The 16,660-nt window shown below is 33.2% G+C and overlaps 1 protein-coding gene across 2 annotated transcripts in view; it reads right to left on the reverse strand.

Annotated features, from left to right (window-relative positions):
• The window catches only part of LOC119072320 (EH domain-binding protein 1), a 34,277-nt gene extending 25,985 nt beyond the window's left edge, over window positions 1-8,292 (reverse strand). Inside the window, exons 1-2 of one of the 2 annotated variants that reach the window (XM_037177507.1) lie at window positions 8,068-8,292; window positions 5,145-5,574 (exon numbers count right to left, since the gene is read on the reverse strand). In XM_037177507.1, the coding sequence (XP_037033402.1) occupies window positions 5,145-5,248 (104 nt within the window). In that variant the 5' untranslated portion in view covers window positions 5,249-5,574; window positions 8,068-8,292. The remainder of the gene's footprint in view (window positions 1-5,144; window positions 5,575-8,067) is intronic. The other variant, XM_037177506.1, reaches the window with a different exon arrangement.
• Window positions 8,293-16,660: the final 8,368 nt, after the last annotated feature.

The raw sequence follows: 16,660 nt of genomic DNA on the forward strand, positions 1-16,660 counted from the left end.
AATGCTCGTCAAATTTTCATACTAAAAATGGAAGACATGACTTTTCTACACGATCATTATTGACTCGGATGATAATATCGACTTGAAGATGATAATGTCGTCCTAAAGATGATAATGTCGCCCAAAAGACTACGATAATATCAACCAAAAGACGATAATGTCGCCTTGTTTTCGTATTTCTTTTTTTGGAAAAATGGGGGAAATTTCCATGGGGGAATGCGACCACTTAAAAATTTAGGGTAATACCGACCACGTAGAACAAAGTCGCATAAAATTTTTGAATGATCAGTATTACGCGGTGAGCGTCATACCCCACATTCACCAAGGAAAATCTATTATGAGTTCCTTTGAACTCTGGTGTACCAACAATCTTTAATTTTTTATTAAGTGAAACGTACAAGACATCAAAATCATCGTGAAAACGAAAAGCCATGTTTCCTAAGCCGATAATATACATGAATGTATATATAAATGTGAGTTATAAGACCCTAAGATGATGTTATCGTCCTCAAGATAATAATACCGACCCGAAGTTGATAATATAGCCAACTGCTTTTGTTGTGTGAATAACGCCCGGGATGATATAATTGCCCAAGGTGATAAAATTGGTATTAACTTCAAGACTGCACTCGTAGTACGAATTAATTTTATTTGTTCTGGAGCGGCCACCAGATGGCATCCTCGTACCCATGTCTAATAAGTATGTTCCAAGGTCATTTGAGCTGTCAAAGCGCCATTCATAGAGCCATAACCAAAACATTATTGTTGAAAAATTGTTCGCAAAAGGAGGCTATATGGATCTGCGGATGCTCTCGTTCGTTTTCGGCCATTCAAAAATAGTTTTTACCGTACGATAAAACAAACCTATTATACTCGTTTGAAAGCTAGTCATACTCTAGTGGTTGATAAAAGTTCAAGGCCATTGTTTGTCGAATCCAGAACTGGTTTCGTTCATCAATTACTGCGATAAAGTTCATGTAAGGAAAATACCACTTACTGCCATTTTGTATTTGTTCAGCAATATAAAAATGATAATAGGGTAGAATAAACAGGTTAATCACAAACCCTCTGTCAGTTACGAGCACAGAAAGAGAAAACCAAATCACACAAATGTGTGCTTGAAAGAGATAAGGCCCGGGGCTCGGAACTAAAATAAAGGCAACTCGTAATTGACCTGTTTACCCGACATACAATATTTAATTGAATTTTCGAAATATTTTCACAGAATCGATATTGTTTCCTTCAATACTGCTCATATGGTACAGCATACGGTTTTCCAGTAATCCCTTAACAGAAGTCGCAAAATTGAAAAATATCTTTCAACTGTGTCAGGAGGAAGTACATAGACTATACCATTACTAACGAAATCGTTTCGAAAATCATTTGTTGTGTAAATATTTCAAATATTTCAACACATTTACGTTCGAGGACTATCTATCTGTAACTGTATGTGGTTGTGAAATAATCTAACTTTTAGTGTAACTTTTCCACGGAGTAGGATTGGGAGAGATGGAGATAGAGCTATCCAGGGCCTATTTTCGTGAAATCAATTTAACGAAATTCTTGAGTCTCGAGTCATATCCTTGTGAGCTATAGGTTTGTTCCAAGGCCATATGAATTGTCAAGTTTCCACCACAGAGCCATAACCTCAATAATATTTCTGTGTAAATCGCGTAGGCAACGTTGCTCGATTTGTATGAAATATCACGTAAGCGACGTTGCTGTGGATGAAATTGTCGTTGTTCGGGTTATCAACGTTCGTGTTTATAGTTACTTGGAACGAACCTATGTGACTTGAATACCCAAAGATAGAACATTTACACAAACACAATCGGCTCGTCCTTCAAGAGCACGACCTGTGTGATCCGTTAATCCGTATTCTATCTCTTCCTACCTGAAAGATAAATGAAAACTGTGGGCTTAAGTTGATAGGACAGGTATTACCCGATATTACTCGGTATCACCTGTTTTCGGCAAACTCTGATCGGTATTTCGTTTTAGCTGTCATATAGTTTTTGGAAGAATGGAAGAATGGAACAGCAGGTATGTGTTTCGCACTTTGTATTGAACTAGATTGGCACGTACTAGGTATATATCGTGCAAAGCTCATCGAAGGAATTTGTTACTTTCTCAACCTATTCTTTCGTTTGCTAAATTGAATTTGGATCTTTCGCTAAGTCTTTACATTTTCGCCTCAACAAGTTTGGATGCAAATCTGAGCCCAAGGGAATACCATCTCAAAAGCTGCATAATCCACCTGACTCGCATACATTGTTCGAAAAACGGAGAAGTTGCCAAGCTTTTCGTGAATCTTCAAACGATTAAAAAATGCAAACGAACAGTCCTGTATCCAAGGAAACAAAAACGGTTTTCTCCACATCAATGTGAAATACATGCGAAGAATGGTTCAGAGAACGTATATAAAACCGAATCCCCGGGCACCACCTAACGAAGAAATATGCTGTTCTAATATAATAATGGATTGTTTCGAAACAAGCTGATAAAGTGAAGCATTGAGAGAAGAAAATGAAAAATAAAATGCAAACAGAAATGTTGATAAGAACCCATCCATGCTATGATGGTGTGTTTGTAGAAGAGGCTTCGAGAACATCACAATAATTCATAGATTATTTGGTGGAGTTGTGTGCGCTTGAGTTAAATATTTGCTTTCTTCAAAATATATTGATTCAAAATGATAAAAATAAACTGACCATTTTCACTAACAAAATGAATGGAAGAATTGTCTGTACATAAATCGGTAATCGAATGCTAAACACACCAGGCACAGAGAGAATAATATGTTCGCATTTCGCACCATAATTCGTCATAATAAGAATTTACTTTTCCGTTCATTATGTCGTCTTGTGTATGCCTCGGGAATTTCTTTAGATATTGTGATAAATGTGAGAGATATGACACTGCATGAGTAATGGCGATGCATTATGTTACACAGATAAAGACGAGAAACAGAAATCATAAAAATGTTTCAATGTTTGGTGTATTCAAATACGAAACGATTTTTTTGTTTTGTTTTGTATTTTGCTTTCTCGACTAAAGTTGAAGGCAAGCTATTTCGGTAACACAATGGCTAAAGTTTTTATTTATTTATAGCTGACGGAAAAACGGTTTGATTGACGAGTATTTACTCTAGTTTCCTGCATGAAATTTTTTTTTTTCGTAATCCGAGGTAACGTCAACCCTTCTCACGCAATTAATCCGAGGCAATAAATTTTTCTTACACCCGTAGCCGTATAATATACTCTCTGCCCACAATTTTATAGATTTGTAGATAGTGTGTGTGTGTGTGTTGTCAAAGTTACACGAATAGAATATGGCTGAAGGGCATGAGTTAATAACAACAAGTCGACTCGGGCAATTTTTCGTTATTAAACAGGCCTGATGATGTTGATGAGTTGGATGTTTTAATTATTGTATATAAATTACCAGATATGGTCTAATGTCACCGCGGAGGATGTTACGAGTTTAAAAACGGACTCAAACGCACTCATTTTCATATTTTTTTGACATAAATAATGAAGAATCGGCTATAGAGTGTTATGATGAAAGAGAAAGAAATATTTTGACAAGTACCCCAAGACAACTTATAATAGACTGGTCTTCGGTCCTCTCGCTCTCAACGTAACATATTGAAAGAAAAAGCCATATTTTGACAAGTACCCCAAGGCAAGTTATAATTAACTAGTCTTCGGTTCTCTCGCTCTGATCATAACAGTCTATGGTTTTAATAGTTTGTCTAGTTGTGCTTATCGGATAACCTGACGCACTGTCAGAGTGGTTAAAGATCTAAGAAAACTTCGATAGAATTGAGATCAGGACGGTACTGGCTCAGCCTTTGTATAAAGAAAAGACCTTTTGTTCATACAAAAAAAAACAAAAAGTTCTTCTGGCATCGCCCAACTGACCATAGGGCCAGTACGAGCCTGAGTGAGATAGGAAGCGCTTAGCTTTACTTTAAAAAATCCGAAAGTATTTACATCCGTGAGTCGGTGCTTTCTCCGCGTGACCATGAACCATCTTGAAAAGATTATGTAAGAGCAGGTGCTTCAGTCGTAGCTTCCTCATAGAAGCTGTAAGTTTCAGTCTAACGCTACGAAGCCAAAAGAGCGCATTTGATTGCGAAAGTGAAAGAGTGAAAAGTGAAACACAAGAAGAAAATTGCGTCAATCGTCAAAGGAATTTTACACTGAAATGGTGCCAGTAGTTTGAATGGATGCAGCAGACTAATAGTGCTACTCAGAGGCGTTCACGGTCCAAATAGAAAGTCTCAACAGCTCTTCGGGCATCGATGACAAGGCCAGTACGGTCCCGCGTATCATAGATTACGGTAACGGTACCGCAACCAGACATTAAATCTAACCAATTGTCGACAATTAATGAAACATTAAGCATAAAATCAGCGCCGTTTAAAGATGAAAATTCAAAGAATCGCAAGCTATGAGGTCCGAGTATATGGCATGAATTTCTTTAAACTTTCTCGAATATTTAAATGCAGCAACGATGGCAGTTTCTTGTTTCTCAATTGGATTGCTACTAGCCGGCTGGCCCAGCGTAATTTTGTACGCCTAGTGGTAGTGACATTACTGGGTTTTTGTGAAGTCCGTAGCCAGAAATTATTAATTTCAATCGATTTAAGAAGACTCAAGGACACCTAATGCCAAATAAACGTACACAATAAACGAAATCCCTTGAAATAACCATTTTGATTCGTGCCTCAAAGCATCAAAGCACCAAAGGTTTTACGGTTATGGATCTCGGGAAATGACAAATCATCTCCACTCTTGCAGATTATTTTATCAACAGCGAACCGTATGTACGATGTTCGATACGATACACCTTTATATCATCGATATAAAGAAAATTCTAATCAGATAACCATTGAACCCTTTCAAAAGGTACATGTCTGTCGAGGTGAATAAAAAATCTATAAAAAATTTCCAATTCATTTCTGAATGGCTCAAGAGAGACACATGTGTGTAATGTGGTGACTAGCAAATAAAAAACGACGAAAGATAAATAAATAAACGGAAAACACTCGTGACAAAAGGGAGTTGTAATACACGTTGGATCGGTAAGCGGCAACGACAGTAAATATTTTATTTATTTAATGAAAGTATAAAACTCACCATTTCGCTGTTGTCTCAACACTCAAATCATGGTACGAAGCGGTGAACTGAAATTTAGCTGCACGTTTGTTAACACGCTGCAAACGTTTCCATACACTACCCATGTTTCACTGTTTTCCGTTTCGTTTTTAAAACAGAAATTTTTTATTTTTGTTTCTCACTTTTTTCCGTTTCAATTTTTATAAATCTCTATTTACACATTCGTTCAAAACACATTTGTATGATCGGGTGTCGTTATTATGCTGGTCAGAAGTTTCGTTTGTTTCTTTACTTTTCTCACATATGTTTCTTGTTAGCTGAACAAATAACCATAATACACACGATGCTAATGCTCGATGGCATGGTCACCCTAGCACTGTTTAATCGACATAATTAAATTCATTCATTCGACATCAATAGACGATTATTATGCGGACTCTGGTGCACATTCCTATAAAGAGAAAAAAAATGGTGGAAAATGTAGAATCAGTTTCACTCAAATCTCCTTAAAAAACATGGCTTCAAAATCAAATTAAAAGTTCATTGACTGCATAAACAGACAATTAGTTTTATGTTCTTAGCATATTACATATAGGTACGTGTACGTTACGCAAATAAATAGACTGCCTAACAACAACCTAAAAACCTACGAGTTTAATGTTCTTAATGGGCAATTAAAAGCAACGACTTTCACCTAAAACTTTCAATGCATGGATACGTTTACAGCACTTAGAAATTACGATTTATAATTGCGGTTGTGTGGGAACCTTTTGGGATTTTGTTAGGTAAGACAAATTAATGAAAAGAAATGGTGCTGTTGGACAAGCCGGATAGAACAAATTGGGTTGACCATGTCCACATCAGACAATTCTGATACACTTGCATCCGGTGCAGACATAGAAATAACGTTGATTTGTTCATCAACACTTTCCGGTAATCGACATTTTTGCTACAACAATCTTCCCAGAATTCAGTGCGGTTAAATGGAGTTTCAATAAAATTTGAAAGTTTTTCATATTTGTGAATGCTGTTAATCAGCTCGAAGCCCTGAAAGGATGTGTGAAAAAAATTGACGTTCAACCGCACTATTTGATGTACTAGGAGTCCGGGCACCTAGGCTACGGAGTGAGTGCTTGATTGGGGCTTTAATCGGTAGAATTTGGTCCCATGGGTGTGGTGGAAGCTGGCGAAGAGTCGAAAAAGTTTTAAAATGACGACTTTTGAAACCGTTCGGATTGCACGTTTGGTAGTTTGGTAATACTGATAGTTATTGCTACTAATCACAAAATAGTTATTTGTTTAAGGAGTGAAAAAGTTAGAAGTTGCATTTCGAGTGTGTTGTCAGTTATCACCCTAGAATAACCAAATTCTAACTTTTTTACCGAAGTAAACACAACGTTTTCCACAACAAAGACTTCCGAAGAGTCAGCGGAGGGGAGAAATGGATCAATGGTTCAAAGATGGTATCCCATTAAACAGTTCGTACTGACCGTTTTGAAAAAAATCTTTTTTGTGGTCAGTAGCAGTCATGAATCGCAAACCTCAATCATGAGTCTGCAGAGAGACGAACTTGCAAAAATCGTAGTTTCTAAAATTGGTTGAGCTCTCACCAGCTTCCCCCACACCCATTGGACAATATTTTTTTTTAACAATTACTAAGGTACACTCTGACTTCTAGTGCACCGAATGGTGCGGATGAAAATCAAAAAAATTTACAGAACCTTGTTCAGCTCATTCAATTTTTATTAAAACTCCCAGATAACAGCATTATTTCCTTCTGCCCGGTGCCAGCACCTACTTTCATCTGTATCGCTAAAAACTCAAAAATGGGTAGTCCAAGCCCACCGTAACATATTATTGCAATTTCTCATCGTCCCAAAGAAAATCGGAAATGAAACCATCCATCTCTGTCAATCCGTTCGTTTGTACTGAATGACGAAATTATCACCAGGGAACAACTCTTTGTTGCCGTTTTGGTTCTATTGAATGCTTCAACATTAATGGACTTAACTGGAGTAAGAAAAGGGATGTGTGTATATGGAAAATGACTCGGCGCAAAATGTTGCACAACAGTTTTTTGTTGCGTTGAAAAGATCCCCCATTTCCCTCGGTAAAACTCATTTATTTTCTGTTCAAGGTAAGTTTACTGATTCCTCCATGTCTCATAATATTTATCTTGAAAAAAAGTCGTTGTCGTCGTCACAACTAAAATCAAACCGAAAAAATCGTAGAATCAAAATAATTAGCGACACCTCTAAGAAAGCAATGAGTCATTTCGTTTTTGTGTGTTTCAAACACACCAAACAAAGCAATGTAAACTATAAAAACAACATTTCTGATCAAGACGGGACGGCCTTGATGGGTATACATCATTTTGTATATTTTGTTTTGATTATCGAAGAATATATTCGGTGTTTTTAGCACATACTGACAACGACGTATCAGAAATTAGCGAAATTATTTCATTGTTTGTGTGTGTTTTACACTTGATTACAACTCTCATTGACGACATCGTGAATTTGTTCGTTTTCATTTCCCATTAGTGTTTATGTCGAGGTTTATGCGAGCTAATTTTGATCGGAATTTAATGTCTAATGACCAAGCTAAATATAAGTGAAAGAGACCCTCTCAAATTTAATCAAATGATTCGATCAAATGATTAATAATGGGGAAATGTTTCCGTTCCGTAATGAAATACCGAACCCCTACCCCCAAAAAGATTTTTTTTTATGTTGCCACACAGCGAACGAACCACCAAAAATCAATTAAACTTTTGTAACGAGAAACAACCCATAAAAACAGCAATTTATTTCACTTTCAGACTCAATATCAATTATGAAGACTGAGTTATAAGGGCGAGTCGAGCCACCAGGAGTTAGATAACATTGAAACTGAATGAATTTTCCACACAACACAAAGTTTTCATTTTCACAAAACTGCTTGCCTTTTTTTGTCAAGGAATTTTTTTTTGTTTCACTGCAGCACAACGCAATCGTTCACATTGAATTTCATCTCGAATGAAATGCACATTTTCACAATTCGATTTTGTGTGTTATGGTCAGTCCCGAACAAGTATAATATTGTCGAGACGATCGGAATTACACTTTATTTTTCACTACTGAATTCGACGTCGACTATAGCACTGAATATTTTTACGCAAACTTTGACAGATTATCGGAACAAAAAGTGGAATTTCATCATCGAATCGAATATCGGATTGAAAAGCCCTGCAAATGTTTTCTTCACGTCCCAGTGCAATATCTGCTCGAAAATTTTCTGTATTTCTGCATATTTTTAGGATTAATTGAATTAGGTCTGTTCCAAGGTTACTTGAGCTGTCAAAATAGGGCCATAACCAAAAAATTATTATTGACGTAATGTTCGCAAAGGCTATGAGGTTATGAATCTGTTACATGCTCTGAGCTCTTGTTTGTTTTCAGCTTTTCAAAAATTGTTTTATTTATCGTATCGGACATCAATCTTCAAATCGATTTTCGGTTTCGCCACGCCTTATTGATGATTGTAGATTGAATGACCGGGATGTCCAAAAAAGGACTTCGGTTGTCAGTTGATGTTACTTTGATTGAGAAAATTCTCAAAATGGTTCCCTAAGCAGACATAAAGATGAACATTGCCCATGCAGTACAATCTATTGTCGGTCTTATGTTAGTGTTCTGAACTATTGAGGTTATGTTAAGTCTTGTCAAAAATTGTTATTACAGTATTATGGAACAGACTTATTAGCTCACGCAAAATCTAGGTAGATATATGGTGATGGGAGGTCACTAAATATATCTACCTTGGAAACAGTATTCTTATAGCCGAACGGTCAAGGTCGTCAAGGTTGTAAACCAGGGCCGATTTTAAGGGAATTAATTCCCTAAAATTCCTCAATTTATTAGTAAATTTTTCGAATTATTTACTTCCAAGGCTACATATTGAACAACTTCAGGATTTTTTAGCAGTTTTTGACCCTGTTTAAGCCAGGCAAACAATTTTGAATGATCATTCTTAAGATTCACAAACAAATAAAATTTGTGAATTTTAAAGAATTTAGGGAATTTTAATTCACTAAAATAGGCTCTGCTGCAAAATGGACGATTTTATTAGAGTTCCGTGTGTTTCTTTGGATCTGCATTACCTTCAGTTGTTTATATACTTTGAAATCTCCACAAAGTTTTTGAGAACAATTACGTAACACAGTCCCCATTCACTTCAGCAAGAGAAATTTTGCACAAAGCTTGCAACCAAGTATATAAACACTGAAGGTAAATCGAACGCTTAGCGGATCACAAACTTTACGGAATCCCAAGTTTCGGGATATTTTAAAATTTGTTATGTTGCATCCGTACCGTTTAGCGCAATAAAGTTATTGGAACCGCGTTGGTTAATAATGAGGTTTGACCGAACGCTAACGTTATAAAAGTTATATTCACCAAAATCCTTGATACAAGTCAATAGCCGGCTAGAAATACACGAGGACGGCAACAATCCTCCGAATAATTTGTCAATGAGCGCATGAAATGCACTGTCCAATTTCAGTTCTATATTTAGAGTTCATAGCACTCATGCTAGAAGGAAAAATCTCCGAAAGTCTTCATATCTCAAAAAACAAAGTCGCACAAATCCTGTTTCGTATACCAACGAAACAAAAGTCTCATGTCATGTCTCACAGAGTGTCCCACAAAAAGTCCTCATGTCTCACAAGGAACTCATACAGTGTCTCATAAATGGTCCTCCAATCTCACAAAAATCCTTATCTAGCGCCACAAAGTGCTACAACTGCGATTTGTGATGGTAGAGGCCTGGTACGAAAATATTTTTTAAACTTCGCGCCAGATACACTCAAAAAAAAACTTCAACCAAGTATCAGTTCAATATGAGAAACTGACCAAAATCCCAGAAATTTTTTTTCTAATATTTGTTAGCGCCTCTATATGTCATGAAGCAAACTAAATATCAAAATTCACTACAGTCCAATTATTTATTGTTGACGTATTATGTGTCGACTTTCATCGTAATTAAATAATCAGTTTACACTACTTCGAAAATGGTAGCAAGAACTGAATGCTCGCACACAAAAGCGAAAATATTATTTCCTGCGTCATAAATTACCGCTACATTCTGAATGTTTGCTTGAACATAACGAGATATATTCACATGAAAATCAAAGAAACTGTTTAAATAGAAGCCCAATTTTCAAATGAATTTTTTTTGACTTTTTGTGTTCAAATTTACGACTTTCGTCCTTTCGTGTGAATATATCTATCTGAATTCATTGTAATATTAAGAACGGGACGTTATTTTATACGGAAAGTCGAAAAAAAATTTCATTTATGATTAGGTGCGTTGATGAAAATATCCATTTTCTCTCGAGCGCTTAATTTTCAAATGATTTTTTTTTTCGACTTTCGTGTGAATATATCTATCTGAATTCATTGTAATATTAAGAACGGGACGTTAATTTATACGGAAAGTCGAAAAAAATTTCATTTATGATTAGGTGCGTCCATGAAAATATTCATTTTCTCTCGTGCGCTTAATTTTCAAATGAATTTTTTTTCGACTTTTTGGAGTTAAATTTATGACTTTCGTGTGAATATATCTATCTGAATTGATTGTAATATTAAGAACGGGACGTTAATTTATACGGAAAGTCGAAAAAAATTTCATTTATGATTAGGTGCGTCCATGAAAATATTCATTTTCTCTCGAGCGCTTAATTTTCAAATGATTTTTTTTTCGACTTTTTTGAGTTAAATTTATGACTTTCGTGTGAATATATCTATCTGAATTCATTGTAATATTAAGAACGGGACGTTAATTTATACGGAAAGTCGAAAAAAATTTCATTTATGATTAGGTGCGTCCATGAAAATATTCATTTTCTCTCGTGCGCTTAATTTTCAAATGATCTTTTTTTTTGGACTTTTTGGAGTTAAATTTATGACTTTCGTGTGAATATATCTATCTGAATTGATTGTAATATTAAGAACGGGACGTTAATTTATACGGAAAGTCGAAAAAAATTTCATTTATCATTAGGTGCGTCCATGAAAATATTCATTTTCTCTCGACCGCTTAATTTTCAAATGAATTTTTTTCGACTTTTTGTGTTCAAATTTATGATTTTCGTGTGAATATATCTCTCTGAATTCATTGTAATATTGAGAATGGAACGTTGATTTATACGGAAAGTCGAAAAAATTTTCATTTATGATTAGGTGCGTCCATGAAAATATTCGTTTTCTCTCGAGCGCTTAATTTTCAAATGAATTTTTTTCGACTTTTTGGAGTTAAATTTATGACTTTCGTGTGAATCTGAATTCATTGTAATATTAAGAACGGGACGTTAATTTATACGGAAAGTCGAAAAAAATTTTATTTATGATTAGGTGCGTCCATGAAAATATTCATTTTCTCTCGACCGCTTAATTTTCAAATGAATTTTTTTCGACTTTTTGTGTTCAAATTTATGATTTTCGTGTGAATATATCTCTCTGAATTCTGTGTAATATTGAGAATGGAACGTTGATTTATACGGAAAGTCGAAAAAATTTTCATTTATGATTAGGTGCGTCAATGAAAATATTCGTTTTCTCTCGAGCGCTTAATTTTCAAATGAATTTTTTTTCGACTTTTTTGAGTTAAATTTATGACTTTCGTGTGAATATATCTATCTGAATTCATTGTAATATTAAGAACGGGACGTTAATTTATACGGAAAGTCGAAAAAAATTTCATTTATGATTAGGTGCGTCCATGAAAATATTCATTTTCTCTCGAGCGCTTAATTTTCAAATGATTTTTTTTTCGACTTTTTGGAGTTAAATTTATGACTTTCGTGTGAATATATCTATCTGAATTCATTGTAATATTAAGAACGGGACGTTAATTTATACGGAAAGTCGAAAAAAATTTCATTTATGATTAGGTGCGTCCATGAAAATATTCATTTTCTCTCGAGCGCTTAATTTTCAAATGATTTTTTTTTCGACTTTTTGGAGTTAAATTTATGACTCTCGTGTGAATATATCTATCTGAATTGATTGTAATATTAAGAACGGGACGTTAATTTATACGGAAAGTCGAAAAAAATTTCATTTATGATTAGGTGCGTCCATGAAAATATTCATTTTCTCTCGAGCGCTTAATTTTCAAATGATTTTTTTTTCGACTTTTTGGAGTTAAATTTATGACTTTCGTGTGAATATATCTATCTGAATTCATTGTAATATTAAGAACGGGACGTTAATTTATACGGAAAGTCGAAAAAAATTTCATTTATGATTAGGTGCATCCATGAAAATATTCATTTTCTTTCGAGCACTTAATTTTCAAATGATTTTTTTTTCGACTTTTTGGAGTTAAATTTATGACTTTCGTGTGAATATATCTATCTGAATTCATTGTAATATTAAGAACGGGACGTTAATTTATACGGAAAGTCGAAAAAAATTTCATTTATGATTAGGTGCGTCCATGAAAATATTCATTTTCTCTCGAGCGCTTAATTTTCAAATGAATTTTTTTCGACTTTTTGGAGTTAAATTTATGACTTTCGTGTGAATATATCTATCTGAATTCATTGTAATATTAAGAACGGGACGTTAATTTATACGGAAAGTCGAAAAAAATTTCATTTATGATTAGGTGCGTCCATGAAAATATTCATTTTCTCTCGAGCGCTTAATTTTCAAATGAATTTTTTTCGACTTTTTGGAGTTAAATTTATGACTTTCGTGTGAATATATCTATCTGAATTCATTGTAATATTAAGAACGGGACGTTAATTTTTACGGAAAGTCGAAAAAAATTTCATTTATGATTAGGTGCGTCCATGAAAATATTCATTTTCTCTCGAGCGCTTAATTTTCAAATGATTTTTTTTTTCGACTTTTTGGAGTTAAATTTATGACTTTCGTGTGAATATATCTATCTGAATTCATTGTAATATTAAGAACGGGACGTTAATTTATACGGAAAGTCGAAAAAAATTTCATTTATGATTAGGTGCGTCCATGAAAATATTCATTTTCTCTCGTGCGCTTAATTTTCAAATGATTTTTTTTTCGACTTTTTGGAGTTAAATTTATGACTTTCGTGTGAATATATCTATCTGAATTCATTGTAATATTAAGAACGGGACGTTAATTTATACGGAAAGTCGAAAAAAATTTCATTTATGATTAGGTGCATCCATGAAAATATTCATTTTCTTTCGAGCACTTAATTTTCAAATGATTTTTTTTTTCGACTTTTTGGAGTTAAATTTATGACTTTCGTGTGAATATATCTATCTGAATTCATTGTAATATTAAGAACGGGACGTTAATTTATACGGAAAGTCGAAAAAAATTTCATTTATGATTAGGTGCATCCATGAAAATATTCATTTTCTCTCGTGCGCTTAATTTTCAAATGATTTTTTTTTCGACTTTTTGGAGTTAAATTTATGACTTTCGTGTGAATATATCTATCTGAATTCATTGTAATATTAAGAACGGGACGTTAATTTATACGGAAAGTCGAAAAAAATTTCATTTATGATTAGGTGCATCCATGAAAATATTCATTTTCTCTCGTGCGCTTAATTTTCAAATGATTTTTTTTCGACTTTTTGGAGTTAAATTTATGACTTTCGTGTGAATATATCTATCTGAATTCATTGTAATATTAAGAACGGGACGTTAATTTATACGGAAAGTCGAAAAAAATTTCATTTATGATTAGGTGCGTCCATGAAAATATTCATTTTCTCTCGTGCGCTTAATTTTCAAATGAATTTTTTTTCGACTTTTTGGAGTTAAATTTATGACTTTCGTGTGAATATATCTATCTGAATTGATTGTAATATTAAGAACGGGACGTTAATTTATACGGAAAGTCGAAAAAAATTCATTTATGATTAGGTGCGTCCATGAAAATATTCATTTTCTCTCGAGCGCTTAATTTTCAAATGATTTTTTTTCGACTTTTTGGAGTTAAATTTATGACTTTCGTGTGAATATATCTATCTGAATTCATTGTAATATTAAGAACGGGACGTTAATTTATACGGAAAGTCGAAAAAAATTTCATTTATGATTAGGTGCGTCCATGAAAATATTCATTTTCTCTCGAGCGCTTAATTTTCAAATGATTTTTTTTCGACTTTTTGGAGTTAAATTTATGACTTTCGTGTGAATATATCTATCTGAATTGATTGTAATATTAAGAACGGGACGTTAATTTATACGGAAAGTCGAAAAAATTTCATTTATGATTAGGTGCGTCCATGAAAACATTCATTTTCTCTCGAGCGCTTAATTTTCAAATGATTTTTTTTTCGACTTTTTGGAGTTAAATTTATGACTTTCGTGTGAATATATCTATCTGAATTCATTGTAATATTAAGAACGGGACGTTAATTTACACGGAAAGTCGAAAAAAATTTCATTTATGATTAGGTGCATCCATGAAAATATTCATTTTCTTTCGAGCACTTAATTTTCAAATGATTTTTTTTTCGACTTTTTGGAGTTAAATTTATGACTTTCGTGTGAATATATCTATCTGAATTCATTGTAATATTAAGAACGGGACGTTAATTTATACGGAAAGTCGAAAAAAATTTCATTTATGATCAGGTGCATCCATGAAAATATTCATTTTCTTTCGAGCACTTAATTTTCAAATGATTTTTTTTTCGACTTTTTGGAGTTAAATTTATGACTTTCGTGTGAATATATCTATCTGAATTCATTGTAATATTAAGAACGGGACGTTAATTTATACGGAAAGTCGAAAAAAATTTCATTTATGATTAGGTGCGTCCATGAAAATATTCATTTTCTCTCGTGCGCTTAATTTTCAAATGATTTTTTTTTTCGACTTTTTGGAGTTAAATTTATGACTTTCGTGTGAATATATCTATCTGAATTCATTGTAATATTAAGAACGGGACGTTAATTATACGGAAAGTCGAAAAAAATTTCATTTATGATTAGGTGCATCCATGAAAATATTCATTTTCTTTCGAGCACTTAATTTTCAAATGATTTTTTTTTTCGACTTTTTGGAGTTAAATTTATGACTTTCGTGTGAATATATCTATCTGAATTCATTGTAATATTAAGAACGGGACGTTAATTTATACGGAAAGTCGAAAAAATTTCATTTATGATTAGGTGCATCCATGAAAATATTCATTTTCTCTCGTGCGCTTAATTTTCAAATGATTTTTTTTTCGGACTTTTTGGAGTTAAATTTATGACTTTCGTGTGAATATATCTATCTGAATTGATTGTAATATTAAGAACGGGACGTTAATTTACACGGAAAGTCGAAAAAAATTTCATTTATGATTAGGTGCATCCATGAAAATATTCATTTTCTTCGAGCACTTAATTTTCAAATGATTTTTTTTTCGACTTTTTGGAGTTAAATTTATGACTTTCGTGTGAATATATCTATCTGAATTCATTGTAATATTAAGAACGGGACTTAATTTATACGGAAAGTCGAAAAAAATTTCATTTATGATTAGGTGCATCCATGAAAATATTCATTTTCTTTCGAGCACTTAATTTTCAAATGATTTTTTTTTTCGACTTTTTGGAGTTAAATTTATGACTTTCGTGTGAATATATCTATCTGAATTGATTGTAATATTAAAACGGGACGTTAATTATACGGAAAGTCGAAAAAAATTCATTTATGATTAGGTCATCCATGAAAATATTATTTCTTTCGAGCAGCTTAATTTTCAAATGATTTTTTTCGACTTTTTGGAGTTAAATTTATGACTTTCGTGTGAATATATCTATCTGAATTGATTGTAATATTAAGAACGGGACGTTAATTTATACGGAAAGTCGAAAAAAATTTCATTTATGATTAGGTGCGTCCATGAAAATATTCATTTTCTCTCGTGCGCTTAATTTTCAAATGAATTTTTTTTTTCGACTTTTTGGGAGTTAAATTTATGACTTTCGTGTGAATATATCTATCTGAATTCATTGTAATATTAAGAACGGGACGTTAATTTATACGGAAAGTCGAAAAAAATTTCATTTATGATTAGTGGCATCCGTGAAAATATTCATTTTCTCTCGTGCGCTTAATTTTCAAATGATTTTTTTTTCGACTTTTTGGAGTTAAATTTATGACTTTCGTGTGAATATATCTATCTGAATTCATTGTAATATTAAGAACGGACGTTAATTTATACGGAAAGTCGAAAAAAATTTCATTTATGATTAGGTGCGTCCATGAAAATATTCATTTCTCTCGTGCGCTTAATTTTCAATGATTTTTTTTCCGACTTTTTGGAGTTAAATTTATGACTTTCGTGTGAATATATCTATCTGAATTGATTGTAATATTAAGAACGGGACGTTAATTTATACTGGAAAGTCGAAAAAATTTCATTTATGATTAGGTGCGTCCATGAAAATATTCATTTTCTCTCGTGCGCTTAATTTTCAAATGATTTTTTTTTCGACTTTTTGGAGTTAAATTTATGACTTTCGTGTGAATATATCTATCTGAATTCA

This window comes from Bradysia coprophila (assembly GCF_014529535.1).
Source record: "Bradysia coprophila strain Holo2 chromosome IV unlocalized genomic scaffold, BU_Bcop_v1 contig_81, whole genome shotgun sequence".
Lineage (NCBI taxonomy): Eukaryota > Metazoa > Arthropoda > Insecta > Diptera > Sciaridae > Bradysia > Bradysia coprophila.